Source organism: Porites lutea, chromosome 3 (assembly GCF_958299795.1).
Source record: "Porites lutea chromosome 3, jaPorLute2.1, whole genome shotgun sequence".
Classification (NCBI taxonomy): Eukaryota; Metazoa; Cnidaria; class Anthozoa; order Scleractinia; family Poritidae; genus Porites; species Porites lutea.
The window spans coordinates 478491-499176 of record NC_133203.1 but is presented as its reverse complement, the minus strand read 5'-3'; the positions used below and the strand labels follow the sequence as shown (position 1 = coordinate 499176).

General features: G+C 40.0%; 1 protein-coding gene across 1 annotated transcript in view; it reads left to right on the top strand.

Annotated features, from left to right (window-relative positions):
- The window catches only part of LOC140930028 (dynein heavy chain domain-containing protein 1-like), a 41064-nt gene that overhangs the window by 5729 nt on the left and 14649 nt on the right, over nucleotides 1–20686 (top strand). Inside the window, exons 6-36 of the mRNA XM_073379686.1 lie at nucleotides 110–166; nucleotides 1200–1304; nucleotides 1424–1525; nucleotides 1778–1975; nucleotides 2063–2233; nucleotides 2711–3016; nucleotides 3225–3317; nucleotides 3970–4104; nucleotides 4600–4695; nucleotides 5142–5276; nucleotides 5382–5613; nucleotides 6301–6516; nucleotides 6600–6738; nucleotides 7138–7286; nucleotides 8051–8415; nucleotides 8911–9162; nucleotides 9296–9388; nucleotides 9908–10216; nucleotides 10708–10845; nucleotides 11329–11485; nucleotides 12182–12450; nucleotides 12687–12971; nucleotides 13308–13590; nucleotides 13880–14045; nucleotides 14513–14869; nucleotides 15942–16131; nucleotides 17585–17683; nucleotides 18001–18289; nucleotides 18848–19113; nucleotides 19257–19555; nucleotides 19928–20187. Of these exons, the coding sequence (XP_073235787.1) occupies nucleotides 110–166; nucleotides 1200–1304; nucleotides 1424–1525; nucleotides 1778–1975; nucleotides 2063–2233; nucleotides 2711–3016; nucleotides 3225–3317; nucleotides 3970–4104; nucleotides 4600–4695; nucleotides 5142–5276; nucleotides 5382–5613; nucleotides 6301–6516; nucleotides 6600–6738; nucleotides 7138–7286; nucleotides 8051–8415; nucleotides 8911–9162; nucleotides 9296–9388; nucleotides 9908–10216; nucleotides 10708–10845; nucleotides 11329–11485; nucleotides 12182–12450; nucleotides 12687–12971; nucleotides 13308–13590; nucleotides 13880–14045; nucleotides 14513–14869; nucleotides 15942–16131; nucleotides 17585–17683; nucleotides 18001–18289; nucleotides 18848–19113; nucleotides 19257–19555; nucleotides 19928–20187 (6211 nt within the window). The remainder of the gene's footprint in view (nucleotides 1–109; nucleotides 167–1199; nucleotides 1305–1423; nucleotides 1526–1777; nucleotides 1976–2062; nucleotides 2234–2710; nucleotides 3017–3224; nucleotides 3318–3969; nucleotides 4105–4599; nucleotides 4696–5141; nucleotides 5277–5381; nucleotides 5614–6300; nucleotides 6517–6599; nucleotides 6739–7137; nucleotides 7287–8050; nucleotides 8416–8910; nucleotides 9163–9295; nucleotides 9389–9907; nucleotides 10217–10707; nucleotides 10846–11328; nucleotides 11486–12181; nucleotides 12451–12686; nucleotides 12972–13307; nucleotides 13591–13879; nucleotides 14046–14512; nucleotides 14870–15941; nucleotides 16132–17584; nucleotides 17684–18000; nucleotides 18290–18847; nucleotides 19114–19256; nucleotides 19556–19927; nucleotides 20188–20686) is intronic.

The window sequence follows — 20686 nt, the reverse complement described above, 5'->3', positions numbered from 1 at the left end:
GAATTGACTATAATCTAGATAGCGTGTGATGTAATTATTGTCTACCAAACAACATGACTGTTACAAGTGCATTTGTTTATTCATTGAACTGTTATTTAATGGTGCAAAGGTTATAAGAAGTTGTTACAGACAGCTAACTCCAGAGGAGGAAGTGAGTGAAGAAAAGGTAAAGTACTTATCATAATATTGCATCAATTTACTTTAGTGTAGTCCAATAGGTTTTTTTTCACATTTGCAATAATTATTTAACATTCTTTCACTCATAGAATAGACATAAAAATATCAGAGTATTTTTAGTGAATGGATAACTCGAGCCAACAAATGAGTTAAGATTGTTTTATTTAAGGAAGATTCCCAACAATGAGCCATACAGTTCTAAATTAATGGGCTCCTGCTCCCCTTAAATAGCAAGTGACAAATGTCATGGTGATTACAGCTGCAAGAAACTTTTTCTTAAGGAAGGTTATAAGGTTTTGTTTAACAGTATCAAAATACTATGTAAATATTCAAACAGTGGATTTCAAACCTCAAACTTTACAGTTCTTTCTTATCTTGTAAATAACTTAAGTGCTATTTGAACTCTTTTCTTTTTTTCTTTGTATAGTGGTGTTCTTTTCTTTACATAGTGACAACTGATACTATCTCTGATAACATTATATTCACATTATATAAGGCCTCCTTTTCTAATATATAAAATTTTATAAGAAACTCAGACAGACATGTTCTTTTACACTAGCACTCTAGTTACTAAATTTTAAATGTATTCTGTTACAGAAAGAAAATAATGAGCGATTATCAGCCAAATTTGTTAGTTTCTGTTGCGTTGTTTATTATGATATGTACTTCTTCTTTACCTATAATCCTTGCTTCTCAGCTTCCTGCTGAGTTCACTACTTTGGTGTCAACTGCTTGGTGTTATTACATCTTTTCCATTCGTATGATAAACAGGACTTTTTGCTGTCAGTCAGTTTTCAGTTGATCGCTCAGTCATTCTGCCTGGCAGCGAGTGAAACACTTTTCTTTCACTTGTTTGGTGTTAATTATTTTTTGTTTGTTTGATTGTTTTTTTAACTGGTCTGATTGTTTTATCAATGTTTTATTCTCTGGATCACCTCCTGGATACTCTGAAAATCATAGTTCGTGCAGCGCACACAAAAACCACCGGTCACACTTGTTATATGTGTATGCTTATTTTCTAGGTGTGGGCGACATGGGAAGGATTCTTATTCAGTCTCCAGGAAGCTTCAGATTTTGTAGAAATGCACAAGCCTCAAGTCTCTGAGAAGCTACTAGAAACAATAAGTGTGAGTATGTGTTGGGCACAGTTGGTCAGTTTATCATTGCCTTACTGACGACCATGGCTTTCCATTATCTCCTCATAATGAGGTGTTGCACTCCAAATTTTTTTTTTTTTCAAACACAGGCTCTCGAACAATCAGCAGAGGAGATTGAAAAAACAGCCACATCAGGCCGATTCCTTGACCCAAATGAAAATCCTAAGTCCATTGTGCAGTCCATAAGGGAGGTAAGAGGGGTGATCGCACGTAAACCTTGTCTAGGGCAGGGCATATGCTTGTTGCCATCAATACCACAAGGCAAAGCAAACTTCTGCATCACACATAAACCTTTCTTCTCAGCTTTGTACTGTGTTTATTGCTCTGTTACCTACTGTTTTGTGTCTTTGCATACTCTTCATCCTGTTTTTGTTGTCCATGCTTGTAATTTTCCTTGCTGTAGTTGTTGTCTCTGTGTCTAATGATGTCTTGTTCATTGTCAGCTGAGAGACAAATTCATTGATATTTGCAACAAGCTGTCAGACCTGAGCAAGTGCCAGGCAGTCATTCTGGGAGAAGAGTATAATCTAAAGCACGTTACAGATATCCTTGAGGCTATTGACAAGAGGCAGGAGCTGTGGCGCTACTGTGATGCATCATCACATGCCATTAGAGAGTGGCTGCAAACAGTCTTCAAGAAGGTATGACTCATTTTGAACGCACTATTTTCTCCAGGGTGGCTTCTTCTGTCTTGTCTCCAACTTCATAAGTACATTTCTATTATTCAGATGAATGTAAAGAAGGCCATGGACAAACTCACTGAATGGAACAATGCGGGAGAAAAGCTCAAACAACACGTTCCCAACAATGATGAAGTACTGCATTCATGGCTGAGTCAGTTGGAGGAGTTCGCTCAAGATTTGCCTTTATTACTTCAACTGTCGAGTGATGCTCTTAAGGTAATTAATCCCTGAAGAACTGTATGCTCAAAAAGGGTTTGGTTCCAAAGTCAAATTCAAGTCCTCTGGGGTTATGAGCATAATTATATCTCTCATATCTCATCAGTTCCTCAGTATTATAGTGTGTTAACAACAAGCAACAATGGAAAAACACAGACAACAATAAAGAACAAAGGAAGTAGGAGAACTAGAAACAGAGTAGCACCTACAGGTGTAGTAAATTGCAGCACCTCGTACTGGTGTCCCTCTATTTTTTCAGCCTTATCAGAAAGATATTTTGGGTACACTGCATTTACAGTTTAAAGTACAGCTCAGAGATAAGCGTCAGCTTCAAACGCGTAAGCTTAAGAAATATGTTAACAAAAACCAAAGCTCTTTCAGTAGATAGCAAACATAACGTCTTAACGAAGAAAACGTGCCTGTTGCTTGTGCTCTAAACGGTATCAGCAAGTGTCCTTACACGTTTTGTTCTTTCAGTCCCGCCATTGGAGGGCCTTGTTTATAGGCATGGGCCAAGATTATGATCCCACCTGGGATTTTACAGTAGCGGACCTACTGTCTTTCCATCTTGGCCGCTATAAGGACTTGATCTCGGCAATCTGCGCTGGAGCTGCGGCAGAATACGCGTTGGAACTTCAACTTAACCAACTGGCACGCGGTTGGGAGGAGAAGGACTTCAAACTTGCCAAACATATTCCACTCATGAGACCAAGAATGGAAGGCGATCAGAGGAAAAGTGCGAAAGGAAAGAGAAAAACAAAAAAGACCGGCCATGGTACTGAGGTAAGTTTTGAACGCGGCTTAATGTTAGCGTTTCTTCTGAACCTTTACCAAGTGTTCTGACTTTTGCTTTGTGGATCATCTGCTTTTCTAAACATGGTAATTAACGACCAGAATTATCAAAAACACTGCTTCCTTACGCTTAAATTCTGCTCTGTGGAACGCGAGTTTGTTTTTACTAACGCAGTGATATTTTAATTCCCAAAAACAGAAGAAAAACGTGAAAGTAAAGCCAAAGACCCCTGCTTCTGTCCCAGATGTGTTCATTCTTATTGGTGTTGGAGACCTGAAATGCGTTATTGAGGTATGATGCAAACAGCTATTGTAAAGCTGTAGTGCTGTATTAAGAAGGACTTCGAAAATGCTCTAGTGTTAATATGTTGCTTTTGGAATACTAATTGCAGTGGCTCTTCCTCTTTGTTGGTGCCTTCTTTGTTGCTACCATCATGAACTCACACAAAGAACCAGCCGTTCCATTCATCGATTTTTTCTGCGCTTTTTAATAACATGCAAACAATGAAGTGTAGTAGCCTTCATGTACTGCTTACGAGATATCGAGCGCCTGGAAAAAGAAACTAAAAGTACCTAACAACTTACAAATAAGTGCTTCACTTTTTTGCACATAGCATCACTGTTCATTTGAATTATACACACGTGTTTGTTTTGGCTCTTCTTCTCATTTCGGAACAGATCTTTCCTAGGTGAGATGACGTTGTTGCCCCTGCATGCAATTTGCTTCCAGTGTCTTGCTACTTGTAGTAGCTCGTTGTGCTCCGATTTACACCATGACAATAAACTGATGTTGACAGGGTGGGTGGACAGTTACCCAGAAACTTCAAATGATCTGATCTAATAAACTAATAAATAGCATTACATAGCTCTTGCCAACCAATAACGTGACTGCTTCATGGTCCATTTCAGACACGCAATAATCTTATTTTTCGTATATTTTTCAGGACAATATGGTCACACTTCATATGATGTTAACTTCTCCACATGTAGTGGACTTAAAGCCAATGGTCGAGACGTGGATAACCAACTTGCAAGAAATAGAAAACATTATTGACATTTGGGCGGATTGCCAGAAAAAGGTACAACAGTAAAACACCCTTGTTAAGCAATGGTGGCGCAGTGGTAGGAGCACTCGTCTCCTGCCAATGTTGTCTGTGCTTGAATCCCTGAGGTGACGTCATATTAGGGGTTGATTTTGTCGTTGGGTCTCTTTTTGCTCCGAGAGGTTTTTCTGCGGGTACTCCGGTTTCGCCGTGTCTCCAAAAACAGCTTTTTCAAATACTAATTTGATAAGGAATTGAAGACGAAGAACCATTAGTGGATGTGTGCCGCTAAATGTATTTTATTTGTGTTTAAGTACTGGACATGTGGAATTGTGACGATATTTTTACAACCTGAGTCAATAACTGCATGTTTATATATGCTGTATCATCTGTTTTGAGCTTACGTTTCTGACGTTTTATACATGTAAACGGATAACATTCGATCCTGCAGTTTTAAGCTACTTTGCCCTCTTATGTTGGTTTGACCTGAGTGTAAAATTCAATAAGCATTTCTGCTTTCTTTCACTTTAGTGGCTCTACCTCAGTAACGTGTTTGCGGAACCTGAGATAAGAAAGGCATTGGAGGAAAGTAACCGGCGATATCTTGAAGTTGATGAAAAGTACAGGGTAAGTCAAGCCTGCTGTCAGTTAGTAGTGTACATGTATTTAGGTCGAAATGAAATAATCCCATATCTTTGTTAGCAACAGGAAAACGAAGCAAGCGACTAGCAAAATCTGATAAAATAATTTCAAAGCTGAGAAAATGTAACAAAGGATGTCATGTCATCTTAGTTTCTCTCAAAGTGCGCCATATTGAAATCGATTTGTTATTTGCAAGTACCGATTTCTGTTGAGGGAGGGAGACTAAACAGCTCCTAAACGAAAATAGGTTTGATACAAAGGAATAGGTATGTTTTCTAACTCTACTTGCCTTTACTTGCGTTGAAGTGTTGACGTACGTACAGTAACGTTGTTGTTAACTTGAAGGGACACTGTCGTATGAGCGAGTACTTTTTTATCTTAATTTGACCCACGGTTTATTTCTACAAACGTTCATTTCTCTTCTCCTTTAGGAATACGTTCAAGTAATTCTGAAGGATCCAAAAGTGATGTCTGTATTGCCCTTAAAGAAAAGAGGACAGAAAGGCTGGCGTGAGCTGCAAGGTGATGTCCTCAGGGAGCTCTTACTGGGGCTCATCAGAAAAGAGGTAGCTACGCAATAGAACTGAATACTTCAAGTTTTTGGTGTTGAGTGATATACACCTTCCTTTGAAGGTGGTTTAAAAAATTTTTCACTTTATATCTTGATACAGGAAGAACTTATCAGACTGGTAGAGAAATATATTGAGAAAACCCGTGTTGAATTTCCACGGCTCTTCTTCCTTAGTGACAATGACCTACTCGGTCTCCTGGCCTGGTCTCGTAACCCTAAGGATTTACTTCCTTTCGTAAGGAAATGCTTCCCTGGTATAAAGAACCTTCAATTCACTTTGCCAAGGGACGGCAACTTGAAGCTGGCTTCTTCTCTGGACACAGCACTTAATGGTACTCTATACCTACTTTTCCCAGAACGTAATCGGCATAAGTTTGAATCATCAAAGTAGTCTTTGGTAAATGTCTCTTTTTCCTTTGTGGCTCTCTTGGCATTGAGTTGGAGTGACGAAAACCTGATAAAGATTGACCTACTGGAAACGCTTTATATAATAAACCGCTTTATTATATGGCTGAAGATGAAGCGACACCTGTGATCAGATTGGCTACCAGATCGAACGGGCAAGAAAAAAGAAAAAGTTCTCTTTTTGGCTTTATGATAAATCCTTTATCTTCATCTCTGTCCAAAAAGCGCAGAAAAGAACTTGGCCAATATCCAGCAATCTCGACTGAAAACAGGCTTGGTCAATAACGCATATGAAGTGCACACCGGTATGACAAACGTCATTCTTTGCCTCTACTGCTAACGATTTTTTCACCCCCATGAAATTATGTTTTATCGGGTCCCACTGTAGCTGGCAACGAAAATGACTACCGCGATGATTTTCAAAAGGTAGCTATATTTTGTAGACAACACTGAAAATTTTCCAAAAATATCGTGAATCGCTTTGTTTTTAATTGTGGGTTTTCATTGACAAAGGGATCTCAAAGCAGACATACATTCTAAAATTGGCCGGCTCGCGAGGTAATTTAGTTTCTCAGATAATCTGAATGACTAATCCTACTCTCGTATTCTTTCAGCGCACCTTCTTCAAGTCACTGCTCTTCAAGGAATGTTTGAAGAGGTGCTTCCTTTGATATCAGTCATCCCTGCTTCCCCTAGACCTCAGGGTTGGCTTGCTACTTTAGAAGAAAGGATGAGAAATACGCTTATTAAAAGTCTAGCAGAATGTGTCCTAAGGAGGCTGAGTGGAAAGGAAAATCCTAGCGACCTTCTAGAATTGATGACTACTGAAGGTTAGACGATGTACAATGGAATCTCTTAGTCACTTTAAGATGTTTTTGTTTTGTAAGCTTATTATCTGTTGCTGTCTCTATAGGCACATATATTGCATATCAAGATCACACGTTGCTAAAGTTCCCAAATCAGTGCATCCTGACAACTGAAGCCATTATGTGGAGCAAAGACATGAGTGAAGCCCTACAGAATGGAAGTTTGCGAGGATTGTCTGACCTTAAGTATGTATTTTTGGATGTTTATGTTTTGGGAAGCCTCCCGATTCCTGCCCTTTTCTTCCTGCTCCATCCACAGACAAATCTGAATGTTCTAATACGGACTCGTTACATGCGGTGTGTTCACGTTTTTCTATTCGAGTGCTCTGTCATTTTCCTTTTTTGAACTCATTAATGCATGTGCAACAATTTGTCAGAGTAAGTGTCATCTCGCAGTGGATCTGCACCCAGCCATAGCAGCCGCTCTTTTAAAACTTAAGCCCATAATCCTTTGCGAGTGCAGTTTGTCTACTACTACTGGTGCTGGTACTTTCTTTAATTCATTGACCGTCATGGAGTAACAATTTTCCTCCTTGTTTCGTTTCGCTTCCACTGATCACCCATCCATTGCCTTTTATTATGTAGGAAATCGCTTGCTGGATTTATGGTTGATCTCTCAGGGGCTATCAGAAAGAACATGGAATGTAACGACACTAGTGCCATAAATAATCGTCTTGAGTTACTACTTGCTGCGCTAGCTGCCATGACAATACACCAAAGGGATACTGTAACCGGTTAGTATTTATTGGTTGTATAAAATATCACCACCAAACACAAAGGAATGTTACCACAATCTCTAAGGGCCAAATATTAAACGAAGACTAACTTAAGCCGCGGTTTAACAAATCTTTGACCCTCCAGATCTCTTCTTTGGTGTGTTGTTTTAAGAAGATAAATGCTTTCCTAGTCTTCTCTATATGCTTTCACAAAACTGTTCACAATAATTGATGGGTAGCTAAAATCGTTGGGCGAGTTCAAAATGACTTAGAACCCGGTTTTGTTAAACACTGACTAAACTACGTTTAAATATTTTGCCCTAAATGTTTACTTATGACCTTGTAAATAAGTTAGAATTGTGGATGATTCCAGGTTGACACTTGTCAGTAACAAGGTGATTGAAAATCATAATATCATTTCTGCAGCATCATATGAGAGAAAGTCAATTACATCTGCCTCCGCCGAATATCACTTTTCCCTCCTATTATATACTTGACGGACTGACCTAACTAGCTGTGCCACAAATCTTGCCGAATTTTCAAAAATGACATCTTAAGGGCTGGCCATTGAACACGCCGTAGAGTTTGCTCCATGTTTTTGAGGACATGTTAAGTTTCTAGTTGTAAGCTTGCTGTGTGAGTGTGTAGAATGACGCTTTTCCAGACGGATAGAATTTTTATCTGATAGTTGCAGTGATACAAACAACGATGAAGATTACGAATGATGACTATCATGTTTATGATGATGATGATGTTGATGATGCTGAACATGTTTTGTACAGACTTCATGAAACAAGGAATCACAGACGTAAACAGTTTTGAATGGGCCAGTCAGCTTCAACACCAGATAGAAATCAAGCCTGTACTTAGCTCTTCTTATCAAGGAGAAAACAACGACTCATCTTGCACATCCAAAACTATCCCCATCAATCGTCTCTATGAGGTCGGGCGGTGCAGCGTTCGGCAACTTGGTACTAGCTTTGTTTATGGCTATGAGTACCTTGGTCCCACTCATCGCCTTGTTGTTACACCTTTGACGCAGAGATGTTTCCTGACTCTAACCATGGCTTTGCGGTCCCACCAGTGTGGGGTTCCTGTGGGACCTGATGGCATCGGCAAAACGGAAACTGTTAAAGATCTGTCAAAGGTATGGTACCATTGTTTTGCATACTGCAGAAAATGAGAGGGGAAGGGGACTGGAACTCATACTAGCCCATTAGAAATCCTCTCTTTTTGTGACATTTCGAAGTGTGTATTTAGTTAATGCTGCTCAGAGTCATTTCACTCTTCAGTATGAAGCTTTGTTTCGATAGAACTCAGGGGAAAAACCAAAAAAACACATTAAGCTTGTTTCCCTTTTTTCCTAGCGATAATGTTTTTTTTTTTTTGGAATAGTCGTCAGTGTATTTAAAAATGGTCTACCGTTCATCGTTCGGTTTTCAGGAATTCTCTCGAAGCTTGCCCTTATTCTCACAACAGTTTCAAACTTTCCGGAGTTTATACCTCTGTATTCCCAAAGCTTTAAGTTTAAAAGGATACATGGTTTGAATGTCAAGAATTTGATTTGAAGATTAGGTTAAGTTTGTTCGGTTTAAGTAACATGCATTTAACAGGCCAGTTCGTTTGTTTGTTATTCCTTTAGGCCTTTGCAAGGCACCTGGTGATGTTCAACTGTTCAGAGCAGTTAACAAATTCCATGCTCGTCCGTTTCCTTTATGGCATGGTAAGGTCAGGTAGCTGGGCGTGCTTTGAGAATGTGGATTGTTTAGGTGCTGGTATCCTTTCCTGTCTTGGCCAACATCTTTCTACGATCAGAACCTCACTGAAATGTCTGGAAAAGTTGGTGACGACTCAGTACACTGCAAGAGGTTTTCATAAACCAGGCACTCAAGAGGTAATGTTTAACAGGATTTCAGAAATATGCAAGGGAAAAACACCTTATTTACTTGGTATCTTGTGTGAACTGTGGAAGTTTGGTCCTTTGTTCCTCTTTTCATTGCCTTTTTTTTCTTTCCTTGACTTTACAGGCTGACAATGTTAAGAGAAGAAGCAGCATAACTACTCTACATTTCCTTCCTAATGAAACATTTATACCTGGCTCCAAGCCAGATTCCTTATTGGTAAGAAATGAGTTAAGTTCGGAGTAGTGTGACCAAGAAATGAGACGTTTGTTCTCTGCATGAAATTAACTGTAATGGCTTTAGAACTGCAAGAACCCACATAAGAAGGAGTGGGGATTATCCAAATAAAAGGTGAATTTAGAGTAGTGGCTAAGGAACTATTCATAACTTTTCAAACTTGCACTACTAAGAAGTGCTAGTTTAGATTGACTTTCATCGTTGATTGTAATGTTCAGTCACTAGGACGTTGAGACGCCAGCATGGCAAACAGGGGGGGGCATGAGGAAGTCCACATAAAGTGTGTTAACCAGTGTGCATCTATAATCTGTACCTATCTTTATCTATCGAGGGCGTAAAATGTTCTTTAGAATAAATACAGTTGAACGTCCGCTAACGGCCACCTCTTTGCAACGGCCACTTTCTTCTGTCCCTAAGGTGGCCGCTGTAGAGAGGTTCAACTGTATACTTGTTGATTTACGAACATTCAGGCAACAGGGCTGTGGTCCTTGTTTGTTTCAGGGAAATCACCTCGCCAAAGGAAGGAGACATCACGTTGTTTTAGAAGGAGGGGACCTCCAAGAAGCAGATTACTACAGTGATGCCCCTCGTGTCTCGTCTCTGGAAGAGCAGAGTAAACTTCAAGAAACATTTCAAGACAGAGTAGAAATCGAACACAAAAAGGAACTCAGATGCAAAGAGTTTAAGATACCCCTACTCGGTAACATTGTGTTTGAAGGACAACTTATGCCCGCCAGTGAGATGTATGGTTGTTTTATGACTATGTCTAAGAGTTACAGTTTGACTGCTGATCTGCCTGAAAATTTTCGGGTAAGTTCCCTCATGTAACTTGTAATGAACAGTTTTCAGTTATATAGTGCGACGAATGAAGCATTTAACCATTTTCAAATCGTATCAGTTGACAACGTGATCGAGTTATCGTCCAACACTTCGTAATCAAGTTAAGCGATAGCTCTGCATATCTCCAGATTATGCCTTCGGTTTAACGTCCCTGCTTTTACGCAATTTTGGAAACGCATTGTGCATATTAAAAAATATTTCTCTTGGTGATCTATTGAAAATGACAAGTCAAATGACTGTTTACTCCGTGGGAGCAAAAGAAAACGTTTTCCTTTTCGTAGTTATGCTTAGGGCGCTTATGCATATGTAATGTTTTTGCAAACGATCCTGAAATGGGTTCAAATCTTAGCACAGTTTCTATCAGCACCTTTATTACGCAAGTGTAATACAGGCTGAAGACTCTTTTAAACCTGTACTGCACAGAAGCTGCTGTCACTCAAATATATGATGTTATATCCCAGGCACAGCTGAGACCCGTGTCGATGGTTTTTCCTGATTGCCGCCCTGTGGTTGAAGTCTGGTTGGTAGGATGTGGTTTTACAGAAGCTAAACCTCTCTCTATAAAGATGGACACCTTCTTCAAGTTAATCAACCAACAGGTTAAACATAATACCGACAGTGCATGTTTGAGCATGAGTTTGAAATAATAAATAATTTTAGCGCTATATTATATAGGAGGAAAACTGAGATTGTGATTAGTATGTGTAATCAAATGGTGACGAGTGAAATTAGGGAATAATTTCACGCGCGTTTTGTCTAAATCCTTATAATTTCCCGAGCCTCTAAGAATCCTTCTTGATGTGCTCTTTCGTGTGTTCAGGTTTTCTAAAGCGTCTTTTTATGCCCTGACATCTTCATTCATGACATTTTAAAACTTCCTCACCATCTTGAAACGGAGACGTACGGCAGGTTGCCATGGCAATTTAGTAATTTCACATGTGAAATTACAAATTAACGCTGAAATTTCGCGCCAAAATTAAGGAGTAATTCGTCACCTATGATATTATTACTGTAATTATGATCGTGATTATTTTGATGATAGTTATCTGGATTATGACAAAAGATATGTATATATTTTGAAGGTTTCTTGTCAGCCACAGTACTCATTTGGATTGCGTAGCATGAAGATGGTGACTTTACTGGCTGGAAAACAGTTGCAGAGGGATGTGGCCAAAAAGAGGCCAAATACAATGGGTTCTTTCAGAGAAGAATCCTCCTCCGATCTGAAGGGTGATACAGGTCTGTTATTACGTCATTATAAAGGGGAGGCGTCCCAGGTGTCATAACTCATGCCTTATTTTTCTCGCGACGTTTGGCAAATTGCAATGATGTCATTGCATACACAACTTAATGGAGTCCAACAGGACCGAAGGTTAATCACGTTTCTGAAGCAGTGAGCACTTCGCTGCTAGCTGGTTTGCCGGATTGAGATGTGCGTCTATCAGAAGGTTATAACGTCCTTTCCGCCCCCGTGTCTTGTGCACGAGAGACAATAGGTAGCTGGTGAAAAAGAAGGTTTGAAGTTCTATTTGACTGAACGTTTGCTGTCCTCCAAAGTTGTCTGGACCAGCGGGCGTTGGGCTTGAGGGAGGGACGGGGCTGTTTATAGTGAATTGCAATTTTATAAGGCATGATATTCCTGGCGTAAGGCGTTGTTGGTTTCTGCAATAGCACAGATTTATTATGATAACCTGAGCGGAGGTCTGACGGAGGTGATATGCTTAGATACCTGCTTGTCAAGACGTATCGCCCAACTAGGTAACTATGAAATAAGTGGTAAAACAAAAGTACCTATATAACTTGTATGAAAGTAGGTCATCGCAGTTATAGACGCAACTTTTGCAGTTGCGAAAAGACTACCGATGAGTTTGCTCAATTCTTCTCTAGTTGTTTTTCTTAACTAATCCTCAGTCTCCTTGGCGTGTTGTTTTTCAGCATTGGAGAGAAAAACAAAAAGTCCATTTCTTGAAACACTCGAACGACGCCAATCTGAGGAGAATGCAGTCGTGCACTCACTTTTCACTTACTTTGGAAACAAACTGTTGTTGGAAGACAAGGAGTTGTTTTCTCGTGCAGTGGATGAAGTGTTTGCGCACAGTGTGTTGATGTCTGTATCAACTGAAGGAGACCCACTTCTGGTGGAACAAGTTAAAGAACATCTTCAAGCAAATGGGCTCCAAGTCAGACAGGAAGTAATATCCAAGGTAACTTTTGTTGTTGTTTTCGTTGGTATTTGCTATTGTTGTTCAGTTCGTACGCAAGGTATGAACTGTTGGAAACATATATTTTTTAGATTGAAAACTAGGTAAATAGCTAGCTTTAATGGGCAATCGAATTCTGCAACAGGATCTACAGAGTAGTTTGAGGCCTTTCATTACGGCCTGTTTTTTTGTTTTTTTGTTTTTTTTTAATATTTCTACCTGCTATACTTCCTCTGTAGATTCTTCAACTTTACACCAGTCTTCAGACTAGCCGTAGTGTGATTCTTCTCGGTTGTCCAGGCTCTGGCAAATCCACTATATATAGTACACTGGCAAGTGCCTTAAACACTTTGAATGGAAAAGCAACTCAAGCTGTTGTGACAACACGAAGACACACAGTTGGAGGAAGAAAAATCAGCAATGCTTTAAAACAGGCCAAGGCCCCAGTAGAAGAGATCAAAGATGTTTTGTGGCCTCGAGTGGATCTCTCAGTTGTGTTCCCAAAATCACTGACATGTGAAGAGGTGAGTTATGAGATTTATGGAGTCGTAAAAATCCCGTCAGATGTTAAACGAAGCTATTCACAGTATCGTCACTTTGGGGTACAAGGGAGTAATTCAGTTGAGGACTATGGGCAACTCAAACGTTTATTTTTCACATTTTCAGTGCCTAGCAGATGACTTAAGCAGTGCTTTTGTTTTCAAACAAATATTAAGTGAATGATCATGGCACAAACCCTCGATCAAAACACTTCTTGAACACAACGTAATGACAACAAGTGAAACCATTGAATAAAAGACTCAAATAATCAAGATGTGTTGATGTTAATAGGACTTGGAAAATTTTTATTATTTTGACAGTTGTTTGGAAGGCAACTACCAGATAATAATGTCTGGGTTGATGGAGTGGTATCAAAGTGGTTGCGAGACTCCACTCTGACCCACGATACCATGGCTGAGCTTCTCACGAGTCAGTTCTCAGACAAGCAGAGAATTGCTCGTATGATGGGATCATTGTCACACGTGAAGAAGTGGTTGGTTCTGGACGGACCTATGGATGACACATGGCTTGAGAACATGGGAACTTTGCTGGATTCAACCAGGGCATTGAATTTGGCAAGCGGAGAAACCATCAGCCAACCAGGTGAGCTTGAGCTGTCATTCAATGTGTCTATTCTAGTAGTAGGGGGCATAAATTTCCTCGTGTTCACTAAGACTTGAGACAGTCTCCCACTGGAAGCATTGGTATGATTAAGGGACAACTGCATGTAGTTTCCTTTTGGGGACAAAACGATCTTCTTTTTCCCTCTAAATAGCTGCAGCATGTTATCTCTTGTCAAGTTAACAGTCATACATTTTTAGGAAGATTTTCCACTGTTGTTGTTGTTGTTCACAAGAAGTAATGTGTAAATTGGATCTTTCTATGTTTTCAGAGACTGTAACTCTCCTGTTCGAGGTAACGGAGCTTAGTCATGTGTCTCCAGCACTGGTGACTCGCTGTGGCCTGATCCACTGCCCTGAAACAACTGTGGGTTGGAAGTCCATGTTTAGGTCTTGGATGAAAGGAGCTCATGCAAAGTGGGACATCACCAACAGAGGGCAAGCAACCAGTTTTGCATTTTTAGTCTCGCCAGTATCGATTAAGTACTATATATACTTGGTTTTAACCGTAGGTAGCTTGAATATCAGACGTTTCTTGGGGAAAGGGGCAAAGGAGATGCGAACAGGAAAGACAGCAAAGGAAGAGAAACTCTCTCTGTTCTCCTCTCCCCCTGGCCTCCACCCTCTAAAATCTCCTTTCCTCTAACCCTTTTGAAATGCTTGATACTAGGGTCTAGACCTTAAGAAACCAAAATTGATGGACCAAATGTCAGCACAATCGTCTGAAGTGAATGAATGAACTTTTGTCTTTGTTAGCAAGCAGATCATTTGTGCTTAAATTTGTCCTATCTATCCTTAGAACTATTTGGAAAACTGTTAACTAAGGACTCAGAGTGAAACGTTATGTTTACCTCAACTGAAAATGATAAAGTTAATCGAAGATGTTAATCTTTATGGATTTTCAGGTTAGGTATCATCTCTTGTTTAATGGATCATACGGTGGACTCAACTTTGAAATTCCTCAGCAACAACTGTCAGTCAGTCCTTACAGAAGGATATGGCTCAGTAAGAAAGCCATCCAAAACAGCTGCTGGGATATATGAGGTCCAAACACTGCTCCGATATCTGTCCGCCATCTTTGACAGACATATCCTTCGAGAAGATGATGACAGTACAATTCACATGATGCAAAGGCAGCGGCAGTCTGTCAGTTCCACCAGCAGCAGGCAGAGCTCAGGTATTCCAGCCAGTGACACAGGGAAGGTCACCAGCTCTTTTGCATTTGCCTTTGTGTGGGCATTCGGTGGTCACTTACATGAAAGGTATGACAAATGGATCATTTTCGTCTTCATTAAATACAAAAGCGGTGCATTATAAAATACCCGAACAAACATCCTCTCTCTCCATGGTTTAATAACTCCCAAAGCTGTCAAGTTTGTTTATTCAAAGAATGTGTTGTTATTTTATGTACCAAATTTTCATTCCTGAACCGACAGTGCGATAACATATTTATCATGTTCAACCCTGTAACTCCCAAGATCTGGCTAGTAATTCTCCTTTACGGCTGTTATGCATTTCTTTTTACATTACTTAAGAGAATTTGGCCTTATATCAAGATAATGTCCCGTATTCTTATCACCTGCCTTTTGGACAATGTATTGGTGTTACGAGGAGAAGTTACATGCATTACCTGTGGGAGTTAAAGGGTTAAGACATGATCCCAGCTGGTAGGCCACTGTCACAATTTTACTACTTTCTTAATTTATTTCAGTTCACAGCTCATTTATCCACGGAAATTGGCCTGGATTTTCTTAGTTCATTATTCGATGCTTGTTCGGCATTTATTTCATCTCTCACTTCTGTTGGAATTACCTCATTCGTACTTAATTTCGTAATTTTGGAGAGACAGTATTTCGCGGGGTTTTATTTTCGCAATTTCAATAGGCAGTTACCAAAAAATGGCATTAGACTCCGCGATTCAAGCGTTCTTAACTTCATTTTGTGTTTCAAAAAAATGGAACTTTTTTATATTTCGGATAAACTGGAACAAGCAGATGAAGATGAAAGATATATGATGGCTCTACTCCATATGTGAAATCTTTGCAAATTAACCTTATTTTATAACAGAAGATACAAAATGGAGCTTATCGGTAAAACCAGTCAATAATTTGTGGATTTGTCGATGTACATATCCTGTATATAGTGTTGTTATTGCATGTTAATCATTTTTTTCTGTGGTTTGAATTGTCTATATGGGTATTAATTTTCGCGTAGTTAAAATTCGCGAGGATTTTTATTCGCGGGTCTTTTTTTTACAATCGTGAAAAACGCGAAAGCAAAATTAATTACCAATAAGGTATACGGTGTTGATATTTTCCGTTGCCTTTTTTTTAGATACGCACCCAAGTTTAATGAGCATGCGCGGCAGCTCTTGTCCTCAGGCCCTTATCCTGTGTTGGTACCTCCTGATGGATCAGTGTATGATTACTGTTTGGACTTCATTAAAGGTGCACTGGTGAAATGGGATGAACGACCTGGAGCGCAGTTCAAGACACTGCCCTCATCATACACTGTTGTCTCTGAGGTAAAATACAAAAAGCCCTCTTAAGACTAATAATAACCAAAGGTTACTGAGTGCGGGCGTCAACGATGGAAGGTCAAAACGCTTTCGTTCCAACGCTGTGCTTTGCGTAAGTTGCACGTGACAGATAGCCAAAACACGCCTAATCAGATTACGAGGGGTAGAAGGTTGAAATGCCTGTGATGAAATTGTGTTATGTGCATTCCATTCATTCTTAAGGGATCCAAACGAAAGCTGGCTACATACATGCGACGCATGCGTAATACCAGCCTGAAGATTAGGATTGCGAGCTCCTCTTGTAGCCCTCAATCTATTATTCAAGGGAGAATAAAGGTACAGAGAGTAAAACGCTCAGTCTAGCCCATGGGATTTGTGAATTTCACCAAATTTATTCTTAGACCAATTAAACCCTTGAAATCAGTTGGAAGTTGGTTTCAGGAGAGGTCCGCATACTTGGGGTCATTATGCTCTCTTGGTGTGTCGCCATTACATTATTTTGCTTTGTTTGCTTTGATGCAGTCGCGCGTGGACTTGATGAGCATTCTTTCACGCGTGATTAGTGCGCGTACATAAAAAATGGCGGCTCCTTTTTATGTCCAGATCTAGCCATAGGGGAGAGATCGCCATTTTCTGGTAAAAGAGTGTGGTCACCTACCATTGTTTTTTCTCTTTTTTAAAATTGAGTAATCTTCTTTCTATAGAAGAATTATAGGCACATTGCTAGTGCAGAGAAAAAAAATCGGAATCGTGTTAAGAGCTTGCACTCGTAAATATAATCATATTGATATTGTAAGGAATTATTGTGTATATACAAGGTGCTATTGCTCCTAAACGAGTATGGGGATCCTCCGTTATTATCACAAAATTTATGTTCCTATCAGTTGAATAAGCAATATAATAAGCAAGGTAAAGTTTGGCAAAAATCTCACGGCTGGTTCTAAATCAGAGGAATGACTTTGACTCATGGCCAGTATGTCCATTAGTGAATATGTTACCTTAAATCCTCTATTTACCCCCCCCCCCCTACCTCAAATATGCCCCTCTCTCTAATAAGCCCACCCCCCCCCCCTTTTCAGGGAAAGAAAGTTAATAAGCCCCTCTCTTTGAAGCCCCCCTACCATCCCCTAATTGTTCTTCGCTAATTAATGTTAGGTTGTATTAATCAATCGCGACTATAAAGCATCGTGTGGACTGATCCGAAATGGTTTATTCACCAACTGGAAGTTCAGATTTGTTTTCAATTGTCGGCTGCATGACTGTACTTGAGCTTTTCCACTTTACATTCTAGTTCTTTATGGAGAACTCATACCATCGTCGTTTCTAAATTGAATAAGCCACCCGTCTCTATTAAGCCCTTCCTCAAATGAGCCTGAAATAAATAAGCCCTCCCGGAGGCTAAATAGAGGGTTTACGGTATGTTTATATACATACGGACTGTGCATTTTGTATCTTGTAGTTGGACCGGTACTTCTATTTGATGGACCTGATGGTGTCTTCCAGTCAGCCAGTGCTTTTAGTTGGTTCCACAGGAAGTGGAAAAACCTCACTTATGCAGGTTAGACTACAAATAAATCTTTGCATGCCTTTGTGAGAACTTCGTTAAGATCATCGCAGAAACGTGATAAAATGAAATTAACGTTAAAAATGGTAACTTAAAACCATTTTCATGCACGCAACAAGAGACGAACTCCACTTCCTTGGCCCAAATCATTTATGACTAGTTTCCTTGAGTTGGGAAGACCTTTCAAATAACACTCGGCCATTATTTTGCACTTGCAGACAGTTAAAGCAGGCAGTTAGGTGTGCAATCTAAGCTGAGTTGCGAAAAAGCTCTCAAATTATTCCTGATATATTTTTTTCTGTAACCAACAGAATTTGATTTATCCACGCCATAACTTTACTCGAATATGCCTCTCGCCTGGTTTAACGTCTAAACTGCTACAGGAAGCGATTGAGCACAAACTTCAACTTATTCAGCGAAAGGAAATGAATCAGATGGCTCTCCAAAAGTCGTTAGCAGCTAATGCTCCAACATCAAAAAGTCTTCCCGGCGTTAAATCCCGCACTCAGCCGCTTTTTCTGGATGACCTTAACTCTGCTGATGTGGATGAGTTTGGTATTCAACCTCCGCTTGAGCTTCTCAGGCAAATTCTCTCGCAAGGTAATAATATCCCTGTGACCTTGTAATAGGACATAATTAAACTTCCCGCAATCGACTACTCAAATACCTTTATTTGTTTGATGTTTACGAAAAGTGATAGCTTACGAGCGATTGAAACTTTAGTCCTTTGACTTGGAAGACTGATTTTTGATTTGGGTCCATAAACTATCCTTTCGGTGATCCAGTGTTCTTTAGTAGTGATTCGGCCATGATATACATCTGGGAAGTGGAGGAAACTGGGCTAATCTGGCGTGGGTTTAAACAATTAACAAAATAAATAATTTAGCAAATAGTTTCAATGTAGCTGGAAATTCATCCCTATTAGCACACACACTCTCTCTCTTTCATTCGCTTCTTCGAGTTCACATGGTCATCCTACCATGAAATGAGCTTAACCAAATCTATGACGTCAGTATGTAACACTGCGAATACTTACAGAAGATCGATCAGCGTTATTGTGTTGATCATAACAACTCACTTTATGGTTGGTCCTACTGAAAACCAGTTACTTTGTTTCAAATAAACATTGTTGTAGTAAATTGGGATTTTCTATTCTAGGGACGCTGTATAACAAGCAGCGGCATCACTCCTCTAGAGTTCAACACTTGAAGGTCATGGCTGCATGTGTACCACCCGGTGCAGCAGCATCCTGTGGAGGGGTGGCTTCGTACCCTTTAAGCCACCGCCTGTCCCGACTGATGACTGTTCTGTCGTTTTTTTCACTCTCCTCTGAGTCACTGCAGAGCATTTACAGTGCAGTGTTCCTGGCTTGGCTGGAAGAGTTTCCAGCTTATTCTCTGACCCATCATGAACAATTAGCAAAGGTAAGAATTAGATGTCATTATAACTCAGTACGTACAAGTATTCTGAGAGATAGATTGGCCCCTTTCAACTCTTTTCTTTGTGTTGTTAGCTTGCTAATATCGGTTCACAGTTAGTGAAGTTTTGTGTTATATTCCATCAACAGGCACTTTCATCCGCTACCATCAAAATGTACTCGGTTATTCAGCAAGAACTCCTCCCCACCCCTCTCCACCCGCACTTTCTGTTTACTCAGCATGAACTGTCCAGAGTGGTCCAAGGTATGACTTCTCTCTATTCCAAAACGCGTGGACGCCCAAGACCCCGTGCAAGAAGACGTACTGAAGGAGGTGGAGAAGTGGACCAAGAAAGTAAAGGTGCTGCCATTCCCGCTGCAAATAGTGATCAGAGTTTTCGTAACAAAGAGAATGGACAGCGGGGAGGGTATGTCGGCAAGGGCAGGAGGTAGGTGTGATATTATGACGCGCTAGACAGTAAAATTCTGTTCAAATATTTGTACATAGTTCACCCTGTGTTGCAATCAAAAGTTGCCGGATCATTCGACGTTTCTGGGAAACTGCCCACCTACCCCTCCCCTAAGCCAATATTAGCACTTGCTTCTCACTTAGGGCAAAATGTTGCTTTTAACAAAATGTACTTATGCCTTAAATAGTGCTCCAAATCAAACTTTACATCTATCTTTTTCATGTGTATTGATATCCTGAAGTGTCCCGAATTAGTTAGCATTGTTCAAATGTAGTTGACATTCGTTTATTGCTATCTATGATCGTAGCAATGTGACAACCCTCTATAGAATATGTCATCTTTATTTTTTAGTTGGCCATCGTTGACAAGCGGTCCAAGGGAAACTGCATTATCCGCCAACACCCCAGCAGTTTTGTCGCCGATGATTCGTTCGTTACTTCGTTTATGGTGTCATGAAAGTACGCGGACTTACAGTGATCGTTTGTTGACTGAGCAGCAGCGCCATTGGTTCTCTTCGTTGTTGCATGAGACGGTCGAGGAGTTTTTCTGCAGAGACAACTCTGAAGTTAACTCTGAAATGTTCTCTGTAGAGCAAGCCGAGATTCAGCAAGGTTGGATATGTCCTTCTTTATATTGCTGTTTGCTATCTATGTATGGATTTTGCTCTAGAAAAATTTGATTGCGTTTCACATAGAAATAAACGCGTTGAGTATCCTTTGTCTTGGAGGCTGCCATTCCTGTCTGGGCGGATTCTTTGTAGTTTTAAATATCAATGTTTGGTTGACTGATTGACGTTTGCTGCCCAATCCACTGTTGGGTCAGTTTATTAACTGTTTCACCCCCAGGAGTGGGCAAAGTCATAATTCAACAAAATTTCCCCATTTCAGGAAAAAAAAAACAAATAGCACTATGTGAAAATACTGCTGAAGAGACTTCATTTGAATGGTAACACCATAGGATTTCATTCACAGACTCAAACTTTGGAAAAACGTACCATATAAATAGCACTATGTGAAAACACTGCTGAAGAGACTTCATTTGAATGGTAACACCACGGAATGTCCTCCACAGACTCAAAAGTTAGAATTAGCTTACAAGACCCTAGCATTC